Genomic DNA, 12,863 nt, shown 5'->3' with positions numbered 1-12,863 from the left:
TCAGCATGGACAGACTGGATCTTCTTCAGAACTCAGAGCAGGAGAGGCAGCAGAGGAAAGGTGTAAAGGAGTCCTATGCTTCTCTGAAAAAGAACCATCTTGGAAACTCCAGCAAACATTTTACGATTGCATGGTCCACCGTGATGTAAGCTGTATTCTGGGCACTTTCCACTGCTGGAAGATGCTAGTTCCACCTCAGGATCATGTAACCACCATTCTTGTCTCACCATTCACCGCGGAGTTAGTCCATTATGACATTCAAAGATGCCACCAGGTGGTTCACAAATCGAGAAATGCTGTGACGATCCAGTCGGGTCCAGAGTGGTAGGAATTATTGGTGATCAAGTAATCATACCCAGTTGTTTTGCATCACCTCACTTTTCCGATCTTTTAAATTATATAGAAGTAGTAAAGGTGCACTTACACTTTTACCACACTTTGGTGTATGTATGTTGCCAATTTTTAGGTTTAAAAAATATTGATAAAATGCAACGTGTGTGCATTATTGGTCACCGGAGGTTAAATGTATTTACTGTTACAATGAAGGTGTGCAAAATACAGAATCTTAATAATGTGTACTATGTTTTTCAGAGCACTTTATGCCCCTTCTGCCTACACTGTAGATCTCTTTTGGACATGCATGTTCACAATTGCTATGTTTGACCAGTCCCCCTTTTTTCAAAAGTCAAACACTCCCCATTTCAAAATTATTTGGAAGCTCTATTTTCGCTAGCAAAATACATTCATCATTTATGCAAGAAGCATTTCTTTATTAATTTAATGATCATGCCTCGACATTACTGGCGAGACTGTGGCACAGTCATCCTGAAAAATGAGGGCCTGAGATGTCAGACTATGTTGTAGGAAATGTCAAAGACCCATGTGTTCACCCACCTTTCCATCCACACATGGACAGATTCCTCTCCATGGACCCAGAAAACATATTCTAGTTGGTATACGGTTTAGACTCCATAAAGACAGCCAAAAAAAACAGAAAATAAAAAACACCAAACATAAGGTAAACAAACGAATGGAAAGACTGATGTTGAAATTGGTCAGCACTTAAACATATCACATTTAAAAATGCTAAGTCACCTTAACTATACAATTCACATTGCATTGCCTATTTATTTCAGAAGCACTTTATTTTTAATAGTATCACATGATTTCATGAAAATAGGAGTGTTTTAGCTTTAACATGCACTTTCAGACTTACAATGCGAGCACATTTCCAGGGGGTAGCTTGCCTCGTTTCCCTGAAATAAGAAAAAGCAGGGCAAATTTAGTATATTGAGAAAAAAAGGTTTTAAAAAAAAAAGAAATTACAATTGTTATTGACTTTACAATTACAACACTCCTTAAAAACAACAATGCAATGAGATGAGATTAGGCAGTTTACAGGTGAAAGCCTGGCGTAACAAGGAAACTTCAGATATCAAATGCTCCAAGTGAGAAATTAAACAGTGGCAAACACTTTCTGTAGAACAGAGCCGTTAAAAATTGCATTTCTCAGGTCTTGGAATTCAGAATTAAAGTCTATGTAAAACATTTCAAACTGGAAGGGGCCAACCACAGGCAATACATTAATTGGTCTCATTTCTTGAGGTAAAACATTTGGCCCAAGTACTTCCTGTGTATCTCCTATCGATAAGCAATTATTATTTTGTTCCACTCACTTTCAAATAAAGGCCTAAGCTAACTAGAGTAGCTGCTAAGCATAAGTCATAAATGCTAAGGGGCCAGAATTGCTTTCCTGGTTCTCTCTCATAATTTACAGCAAAGGGGCCAAGCTAGTAACCATGTGTTTTTTGTTAAAATTGAAAGATTAGCCAGTAAATGATGGATTAAGTGGCAAATGTGGCTAATTCATAGTAATTCAGAAAATGCTGTGCACCCGCAAGAATCGCAGAATTCCAGTGGCCCTGCATATCATTTACCACTATTAAGTTCCCTTCTCCTACTGGGTGATGTTGTGGCTAATGATAACCATCTATGATCTTTTTAAGAATTATACTCTCAATCGCAAAAATATTAACAGAATTACAGTATATTAAATTGAAAAACCTCTTTTCATATTTGAGTTTCGCGATTCTTTTCCTACATCTGGTAATTCATTTTTAGATACACTTTAATTCTGCATATTTACGATCAAATTAATTTATGCTAAACTTATATTTTATGCTAACTGAAAACAGACTATATCTCGCAAATGAACAAAGGGAGATATCTCAGTTGAGGACAAAAGTTGTTACAAAAGTCTAACCTAAATCCACCTTTAACACTACATATTGTCATATATAGTTCTTGTCCATTCTTCATACTTATTAACTCAACTGTAAAAACAAATTTCACAGACGTGGTTTAAGCGCCCTCGCTGTGGAGATCCGAACTGGTTCATGTACAAATGTTTTTCTTCATGTTCCACCCTTCAGGATATATGCAGACAGGTTAGGATTATGTGGTGGAGTTTTAACAAATCCCCTCTGGATTTATTTTCCTAACTGACTGTCAAGAGGAGCAGGGGTGGTGGGGCGCTGGAAATCCCAGATTTGTATCTGCTTAGTTACTGAAAAAAGCTCAATGTAAAATCATTAATAGGTCTTGAAAATGGTGCCAACATTAAGTGAGTTGAGGGACCTACCTAGAAGGGTTGATATTTGGTCTGATATTACTACGTTGTGCAAGGTCTTATTTCTGGGCACCCTGCATCTGGTACACTAAGCGATGTTCCTCTAAGTAACCATTCACAGTCTGTTGAAATTTTAGCTCATGTTCTTTTTATGCTTTTTAACTAACCATTATTTTTTATTGATTAATAGCGTTTTACTTTTCTTTCACTAATTAGTTTGTTTGCACTTTTTCTTTACAAAGTAACACAACCATTACCATGAATACAACTGGTCTGTTCTTGTACTAAAGAGAGGGTGACTAACTTGGACCAATTGAGGTAGCTACTTTGGCTGTGGACCAGCTGAGTAGAAGTCCAAGGATGAAGTCCTAACCACAAGTGGAGGCATGGCTTTAACGCCAAGCCTCTTTCCTGAACTCGCCGTTCTGAATAGAACCCAGATGAGAAAAAAAGCCAATGAAAGCAACCACAAATATGAGACACACCAATTGACGAGCAGTTATTAATCAGATGAATGCATCTAAAAGAAACAAAGAAAAACCTCTTTACTATTTGTTTTTCTAACTTCTACCTACACATGCATTTCGTAGCTCACTGATGTGCCTGGAGACAACCGGCCCATAATACATAGGCAAAGACGCCAATTTTTATCATACGGTATAGTCGTGCCAAGAGATCTCAATCTTTTGGGAGCAAGTGGTGGGAGACAATAGATTCATTCACACTTCTCGGGACATCTTCTGTGCTAGAGGTAATATGGGATATATTAAATACTCAAGCAAAGAAATAAAAGATTTAAATTCCCTTCCGATAGAACTTACTGATGTACTTGAAACAGAATTATCTAGGATCCCGGAAATCAGGCGCTCAGCCCATCTTACTAGTCCCAAAAAGGCCACTACATCTTTAGGTCCAAATCAGCACAGTGCTCTCAGTGCAATGTATTTTAATGCATGCTCCATCTTTAAACATTCAATAGAGATATGGAGCCTTTTAGATCGAACAGACCCGGACATCTGTTTTGTTACGGAGACCTAGCTACATGAGCATGCTTCCCCTGATGTACAAATTTACTTTCCTTCGCAATATGAAGTCACTCAAATAGAAGGGAAAAAGACTAGAGTGGGCGGCCTATTAATTGCCTCTAAACAGGATTTAAATATTACTGTCTTAGGAAGTTTTATACCACAGTCATAAAGAAATATGTATCTTTAAGATCAACGCCTCTCCAACGGGTCCTGGAGAGGGGCTTTAATTTACCGACCCCCAGGAACAAAAGGGGACTTTACAGATAAATTATTAGAAACTATTGCGCCACATGTTCTAGCCTCAGACAATTTTCTCCTAAACAGAGATTTTAATTATCATGCTGAAATGCTATCCAACCCGGATACCGATAAATTGATCTCTAACATGAATACCCTTGGTCTTGTTCAGTTGGTCGCAGGCCCCGCACATAGCGCAGGCCATACTCTGGATCTTCGCCAGGAATGACGCTGGAATCCCCCACGCCGTTATTATGGACAGATCACTACTTACTGAAATTCGCTATCCCTATCATCACAGCCAAAACTAACCTGGAAAGCGAACTCATATTGCGCAGACCACGGCGCAAAGTCACCCTGCCCCTTTTCCTAAAGCATTTCTGCCCAGATCAGACAGAATAGCTTTGTCAAGATGCATTGCCACTTGATTAACGCTGGCTTCTGGATCTGACTGCATTAGATAAAATTGCCCCTCTTAGTAATGTCAAGATTAAGACTAGAACCGCTCCCTAGTTTAGTTTATTGACCAACTAAAAATAACAAAATGTTCATGTAGAACCGCTGAAAGACAAGCATAAAAGTAAAAATCTAGCTGATCGCGAAAGCTACAAGAAACTGCATCATGGCTACATGAATGAAATAAAATTGACAAAAAAAACTTTCCTTATAGACCGGATAAATAAGGCAGAAAACTCTTCTAGGGAACTTTACCAAATCTTAAAAGAATTCACAATCCCTAGTAATAAGCCTTCAGTGCCTGTGTCTGTCACCTTTGTCATGCAGAAGATAAAGTCGGGCTCTCCTGCAGATCCGTCCATCCCAAATCTTTCTCCATCATCGCTCCAATACTTTTTGAAAGACTGATTGACCTATTTAATGAGTCATTTTCGAAAGCTGACTTTCCTACAATCTGGAAAGCAGCCAGAATAAGGCCTATTCTAAAGAAACCGACAACTGATCCAAAACTTCTTTTAAAATTATCGTCCTCTCTCTTTACTCACCTATTTCGGGAAGATGTTGGAGTCCCATGTAGTAGTAAGTTTCTACACCCAAAGTGAGAAATCATTTAATTAATGTATGCTCAGTGCCCAACCACACGGTGTGTCTATTTCTCTGCGCATAGTGTTCTTTCACAATGACTTTGCCTTAATGCTAGTGCTTGTCCTGGGCCCTTAATATCCGTTTGTTTTACGGTTACCTTTTCATGTCTAAATAACCTTTTTTCTACAGCGTGTAAGCACTCTCGATCTCATAATAGCACAGATGTTCAGCGCTACCGTTTAAGTGCACCACGCAGAGCACTGGTTACTGTATGTCCACCATTGACAAACCTGCAAGACCGTGTCTAATCTCTACATGTGTGTCTTTCTCTTTCGTTTGTCTTTGTTTGTCTGTCCATTATCCAGAATAAACTCTGTTCCCCTCCATTGCGGGAGTCGCCATTTTTTTACAACATAAAATGTATTTTATTCTAAAAAATGTTCACACTTTTAACCCTCCGGTTAGGGTGGGCCTTAGCACGCCCATACCGCCAGGGTTTCCCATACATCTATGGTCCTGACGAATGCCTGTTAAAACATAACACATAGGCTGAAACATGTTGACCACACCAAAGTGACTTGGCTGAACAATCTATTCAGTCCATACGTCCTACACCTTGTTTTTATATAGGTCTGTTTGGATTCCATTAAATTAATTTTGTTGACACAAATAAGACATTTTTAACTATCACCACACACCATTCACATCACCAGCTCCGCAGTAATTCTGGCGTCGAAGCACACCGGGGTAGCATTCGGCCTCTCCCGGTGGGGCCCAATGATGAAGCAGGTCACCAACCAGGTTGGTGAGTGAGGGCTTTCTAAAGAAACCAACTTGGATTCTACAGTAGTGCTCTTTTGATAAATTCAAGGCACACTCTTTCATTGATTTGATTGCATTTACCTGGGGGATTGAGAGTGGCCAGCGATCCTTTTTTCCTCCCTCACTCTTTTGTTGTGCATAACGTCCCTTGTAAACCAACAGCTTGTAGACCATCTTGAAAGCCACGGACTCTTAGACCTCTCTCAGTCTGGTTTTAGAACGGCACATAGCACGGAGACGGCGCTGGTCGAAGTTACTGATAACATCAGACTGGCTTTAGATAAACATCAGTCGGTCATCCTCATCCTGCTTGATTGGTCTGCCGCCTTTGACGCCATCTCCCATAACATTTTAGAACAGCGGCTTTGGGAGAAAGGTGTCAGAGGGAACGCTCTCAAATGGTTTAATAGTTACCTATCTGAACATGTAACTACTGTTCAGATGGGAAATACCATTTCACGTGAGAGACCGGTCAAGATGGAAGTCCCGCAGGGCTCTATTTTGAGCCCTATGCTTTTCAATCTGTACATGACCCCATTGGCTAAGGTGATCAGAACATATGGTTTTGATGTCATATCCTATGCAGATGACCCTCAGATTCTGATCACCTTAGGCCCAGACCCCACTGAGACCAAGCAGCGTTTCAAGAACTGTATGACTCATGTCGACAAATGGATGATGTCTAACCATCTCCATCTAAATGGTGGTCAGAGATCATGCTCTTTGGCAGGGCTATGGAGCATTGGACACATGATTGGTGGCCATCTAAGTTAGGCCCTTGTCCCACTCCCAAGGATATGGTCCATAAACTTGGTTTTTACATGGACAGCTGCTTGTCCATGAAGGGCCATACAAACCATGTCATTGGCACCTGATTTGGCGTTATGCGCAGTCTGCGGAAGGTTTTTAAATGGATCCCTACTGAGGTGTGGAAACCACTAATACAAGGACTGATTATAAACAGAATGGACTACGGCAACACCCTATTGTTTTCAATAAATGAAAACCTCTTAAATAGGCTCTAGGTCCTGCAGAATACCGCAGCCAGGTTAGTCCTTGATCTCCCACTAAGATCTTCTTCTGCCTCCTGTTTAAATACTCTTCATTGGCTTACAGTGAAAAAGAGAATCCTTTTTAAAATCCAATGCTTAACTCATTAGCATATGTATGGAAGCGGTCCAAAATATTGGTCGCAATAGCTACGCTGGTATCAGCTGCCCAGAGTGCTTAGATCCAGCAATGAGGCATTGCTGACTCCTCTCAGAATTCAAACTGCTAGGCAAGGGGGCAGATCCTTCTCCTTTCTGGCACCGGCATCCTGGAACAAAATGCCCTCACATCTGCGCAGTATTTCTGAACACAGCTGCTTCCGCAAAAAGTTGAAGACCTGGCTTTTTGGAATCTAAATCCAAGTCCGTTTTTTTCCAGAGCGTCTGCCAGCGCCATGAGACTCTTGGGAGTGACAGACAGACAGACAAAACCACTTTATTCGATTAATTAAAATCATAAAAGTACAATGTATAAAAACACACATAGAAAAAGCGTGTTATCCTAAATACAAATGGGCAGTAAAAAAAGTAAATTATCATAAATAATCTAATATACATCATGATATCAAAATCCCGGTAAAAAACAATTTCAGTTAAATTCATTCAACATGAACCATGGGCAATATTCTTTTTCTACGACGGACAGCAGCAACAAGGAAACTGGCGACACAAAAAATGTTCCTTACATCTTCTAACAGTTGGAGATACAATAGGGCTGGTCTAAACTGCAGAAAGCCCTTTTCCCTCAAAAGAGGGACTAAAAACCTCCTCCGTATATCATTATAAAAATCACAGAACATAATAAAGTGCAAAGTATCCTGAGGTGAAAAGTTATCGCACTGGCACGGGCCCATCTCCTCTATTTTACACCAGCCAGAAAAGTTGCCCAACGTGAGGTGAATTAAATTAAAACGGAATCTAGTCAGGAGCCAACGTTGATAAGGTTTGGTCACAATTCTCAGGTAGGGCTCAATCAATGGGGAGGAAATTGTTAAATAATGAGCCTTAACCAAAGATTTTTGTAACTCTAGCTGCTCCCGTTCCAACAATAATAAATTTAAAAAATGTGTTTTCACCCAGTTTATATCTTCTTTTTTAATCCCTGCTGTGGTGTCCTAGATTTCAGGACGCCCTAGCCTATAAAACATGCACTTTACATAAGACAGCCACAGAATGCTATTGGCTTTATCCAGGGCAACACAATCCCGTAAAATCTCATGGTTTAAAGTCAGCTCAGGATTGAGCCATGTTTTAATCCAACAAACTAAGGGAGCCAATCTCAGTGTGTCAGTCACATACCCCAACCCCAATTCCTGATGTATAGAGAAAGTTGGGGTTGATTGGGGCACAGACAAAAGGGTGCGTAAAAAATTATTTTCCGCCAGCTGCACCCCTGTCAATTGTTTGTAGCCCCAGATAGCAGCACCGTATGTAGCAATAGCCAGACATTTAGATCGAAAAATAGCAAGAATTGCTTCAAAGGGTCTAGCTCCCAGCCGGTTTGAAAACCCCAATAATGCTGATGTCGATCTGACTACTGCATTTTTCTTAGCTTTAAATTGGGGGACCCAGGAGCAGCTATCATCAAACAGGACCCCCAAATACGTAAAAGAGGACAGTTTAGATACCTCAGCTCCATTACAAAAGAAAGTTCTAGCTTTTCTGGGTCTTTGACCCATTGTCATAACATGTGATTTAGACATATTCACCACCAGGTCCAAGGATTTCATATGGGCCCCAAATGCATCCAAAAGTCTCTGAAGCCCTATAGCAGTCCGTGATAGCAACACGGCATCGTCCGCATATAAAAGGACCGGGACAGTCGTGTTCCCCATACGAGGGATGTCCAAGCTGGCCTTATCGAGAGTTTTATCTTGTGCATTAATGTAAAGAGTAAAAAGTAACAGGGCCATAATGCACCCCTGGCGGACTCCTCTGGCCGACTTAAAATATCTGATGCATTTGCCATCCCGGGTAACTAACTGCAGCTGAAAGATCCTGGTGTAAATCTGCTAAAAAATAGACCAGGCACGGATCAATGCCCATATCGAGTAAAATGGACCACAGCTTCGATCTGTTAACCAGATCGAATGCCGAGGTGAGGTCCATAAAAGCCATTTGCAGGGAGCCTTTTTTGCTATAGTATATTTACCTGCCAGTAAATATATACTCTTGGGAGCGATGTGTGCGATACAAATGTCCTTGACTTGCCAACTGAGGTAACCGTTAAAATACTTACAGTAAATTAGCTTACATGCCTATTGGGAGTTTTGACCAGAACAAAATGTAATAAATACGTGTTGAGGTGTGTGGATGTGGTGTTCATGCTAGTCAAGAGGTGCATAGCCATGGCGGGGAAATCACCATGGCCCCAGGATATAGGCGCATGATTATGGACTTGAAGAGTTTGGCCAAAGCCGAAATAGACACAGTGTGTATTAATCAGCCGAGGAGGTAAAGGGAGGGATCTGGGATATGTTCCTGACGTCCCTAGAAGCCAAATCAGATGATAGACTTCCCTGAACGATCTCTCCCCTGAACAATCTCTTCGCCTAGATTACAGAGGTAGCACAGTATTGCCTGGGAAGGTGTATCAGGTTGGTTTGAAAGTACCTGTGTGAGCCTCTGTGATAAGCAAACTCCTTCCTGCATAAATGGTCCGTTATGCATTTTTCCCTCACATTATACATGGTACACTATATTGAGCTAGCACTAATCTACATGTTGATTATGGAGCATGGTGGTAGGTCTATGTAATCCCTTTGGAACGCGTTCAATTAGCATGTACTTCCACATAATTCATACAAGGCTAACATGCAATGCTAAACATACGGCTAAACAGTGACAGGACCCTTTAGTAGTACCAGGGGTGGGGAATTCCTATCTCCCGACACCCGAGACAACTAGATTTCTTACAAGGGCAAGAGGTTTTAATTTCTAACTTGTCCAAAGGACAAGTAGACAGGCTTACGGTAATCTGATACACAACAGTTTAACCCTCTTGGTCACAGCCAGTTAATAAGGAGCTCTGAGCAGTTCATTGGCAGTGAAAGGGTCAATTCAAAAGCTGGGACCTGCACTTTAATTTCACCAGAGCAGAACAACAACATGATTGAGCTGAGCTCAAATTTGCAGCTCCATATAAAACATCCACAGCACTGTCAGGTAAGAGTCATTTTGCTTTCTCTCCGAGGCTTCCAGGCCCTCCTCGGTCCCTTTCCTTTTCTTCGCGCATAAGATGCAGCTCCAGAACACTCACATCACTGGAATGTAAGAGGCTGGGTCTCTTGGCTCATGCTCTGACTTTAACCTTGTGACCCCCAGCCTTTTATTCTGTGCTTCACCCTTTCCCCTCAAATCGGCCCCAAGATCCCTCCTGCCCTCGCCTCCAGGGGCCTACAGTAAAGCCTATGCTTTCTCTTCTCTTGCAGCCCCTGCACAACCCTCCTTTGCACTTTGCCTTTCCTGTGCACCTTATGTTTCACACAGTGCCTGTACTTGCTAACCCCGCTCCCCTTGGCCTCTCATATCTTACCTCATCCAGGGCTTACATTAAAGCTCATTAGTTTACCGATGGGGAATTCATGCAAACCTCAGGCGCACCCTAATTTCTCTCCTTGCACTGGACCTCTCCTCTCACATTGTGCTTGCACCAGGGGCATCTGAACACGCCACTGTGGGCCTCTTCTTTCTGCAGTTCCAGACAAAGGTTCATAATTTACTTGAAAGGGTTGATGGATATATACATGGATGGATATAAGGCTGGATGAGTGAAAGGATGGATGGATGAGTGAAAGGATGGATGGATGAGTGCAAGGGTGAATGGATGGATGTGGTGCAAGTGGATAGATGTGTTTGGATGGATGAGTGAAAGGATGGATGGTTGAATGAAAGGGTGGATTAATGAATGAGAGAGTGAGTGAATGAATGGCTGATGGAATGGGTGGCTGGGTGGACGGATGGATGGGTGGAAGGATGGATGGATGGCTGGCTGGGTGGAAGGATGGATGGATGGCTGGGTGAAAGGAAGGATGGATGGCTGGGTGAAAGGAAGGATGGATGGATGGATGGCTGGGTGGGTGGAAGGATGGATGGATGGCTGGGTGGGTGGAAGGATGGATGGATGGATGGATGGCTGGGTGGAAGGATGGATGGATGGATGGCTGGGTGGGTGGAAGGATGGATGGAAGGATGGATGGCTGGGTGGATGGATGGATGGCTGGGTGGTAGGATGGATGGGTGGATGGGTGGAAGGATGGAAGGATGTGAAGATTCATGGGTGGAAGGATGGGACGATTGATGGGTGGAAGGATGAGTGAAACGGTGGATGGATGGATTTGAGTGAAAGGGTGGATGAATTTGAGTGAAATGGTGGATGGATTTGAGTGAAAGGGTGGATGGATTTGAGTGAAAGATGGAAGAGCACAAGGATAGCTGGATGGAGGGATGAATGAAAGAGTGGATGGATAGGAATGAAAAGGTGGATGGAGGGGGTGAAAGTGGATGAATGGATGAGCGAAAGGATGGATGGATGAGTGGAAGGAGGGATGGATGAGTTTGAATGATAGATTTGGAGCTGGAAGGATAGGTTTGGCATGGGGTGTTGTGATCCACTCCCTTTAGCAGCTATAGTGGGGTGGAGCTCTTGATTAGCCTCTTCTGTCTGGAGCTCGGCAGACAAAAGCCCATAATTAACGTGTAAGGATGAGTGAGTGAAAGGATGGATGTGAGTGAAAGGGTGGATGAGTAACAGGGATGTTGGATGGACGATGGATGTGTTGATGAAGGAAAGGGTGAAAAGATAGATGGGTTGCAGGGTGGATGCATCAGTAAGCGAAAAGATGGATGAGTGAAAGGGTAAATTGATGGATGAGTGGAAGGATGGATGAGTGAAAGGGTAAATTGATGGATGAGAGGAAGAATGGGTGAGCGAAAAGATGGACGGATGGATGGATGGCTATGTTTGGGGATGGATGGGTAGATTTGGATATGGATGGGCGGATGGATGGATTGACAAGCAGAATGGTGAAAGGCTGATTAAAGAATGAATGGAAGCTAATGTAGAGGTGAAATGTTAGATATCAGTGGGTGAATGAAAGGATAAATGTGTAGGTCTGCAGAAAAGAGGCAAAATACGGAAATCACTAGTTTTCAAATCCTTCTATACTATGAGCCTGACATAACCAGAGAGGCTCTTATCCGAGCTCTTCTATAATGAGTGCTGCCATTATTTGACAGTGCACATCAAGGCACCAAAGGGACAAGTGGATTTTGTACAGGACATGTAGATTTATGAAGCTACCTGTCCCATGGACAAGTAGATATTTTACTAAATTACACACCCCTGAGTAGTAAAGTTTCTTTTTTGTGTGTTTTTGTTGCATTACTGTTTTGCATCCTATATTTCCTGTATAAGTTTATGTGTATGAAAACTTACTGAAAATATGCCTGGAACCATGTATCAAACACTTGTCTTCCACAAATTTCTATGCATTAGTAAAAACAAATAAACACATACTGGGGAAAAACATTACCGTTGTACTTGTATTACTTAACATTTCAAATGGTTTCTTTATAATACATTTAAAAATTATCTACAACTAAAAGTAACCTTTTCCACTTTATTCTACTTCGTCCTCACATTACCTACCAGATGTCTGCTAGACGATTCAAAACGGAGACACACATTTCAGACTAATGTTTAAAAATATAGTTTTATTTTCAAATCATGTGCCTATTAGTAGCACAAGGCCTGTGGTCTAGTATTCAATTGCACAACGTGCCAAGAGAGCAGAGCTTCCCTTGAAGGATTCCCTTTGCAAATATCAGATTTCACATTTATGTGAAAGGGCAGGGAAGCACTGCTAAAGAGAACCAAGGGTGCGGAGGAGAGATTTCACAAGCTACATTTAGAAGTAGAACACACACTAAGTCCAGCATGAAGCCTACCGATGCAAATCCTGTCCATTCTCCAAAAGCTGCAAGATAATTAGGTTTCAACAACCAGCGGATGCCACACAGGGTATTAAAAGGATTCTTTTGTGAAATGTGAACGTG

General features: G+C 41.8%; 1 protein-coding gene across 1 annotated transcript in view; it reads right to left on the bottom strand.

The window, feature by feature from the left end:
- The window catches only part of PPP3R1 (protein phosphatase 3 regulatory subunit B, alpha), a 194,049-nt gene that overhangs the window by 123,428 nt on the left and 57,758 nt on the right, over positions 1-12,863 (bottom strand). The window contains 1 exon segment of the mRNA XM_085612503.1: positions 1,217-1,256. Coding sequence (XP_085468629.1) covers positions 1,217-1,256 — 40 coding nt within the window.

Source organism: Triturus cristatus, chromosome 6 (genome assembly GCF_964204655.1).
Source record: "Triturus cristatus chromosome 6, aTriCri1.1, whole genome shotgun sequence".
In the NCBI taxonomy this organism is placed as follows: Eukaryota; Metazoa; Chordata; class Amphibia; order Caudata; family Salamandridae; genus Triturus; species Triturus cristatus.
Note: the sequence above shows the minus strand (reverse complement) of the source record. Positions and strands in the feature narration are given on the sequence as shown.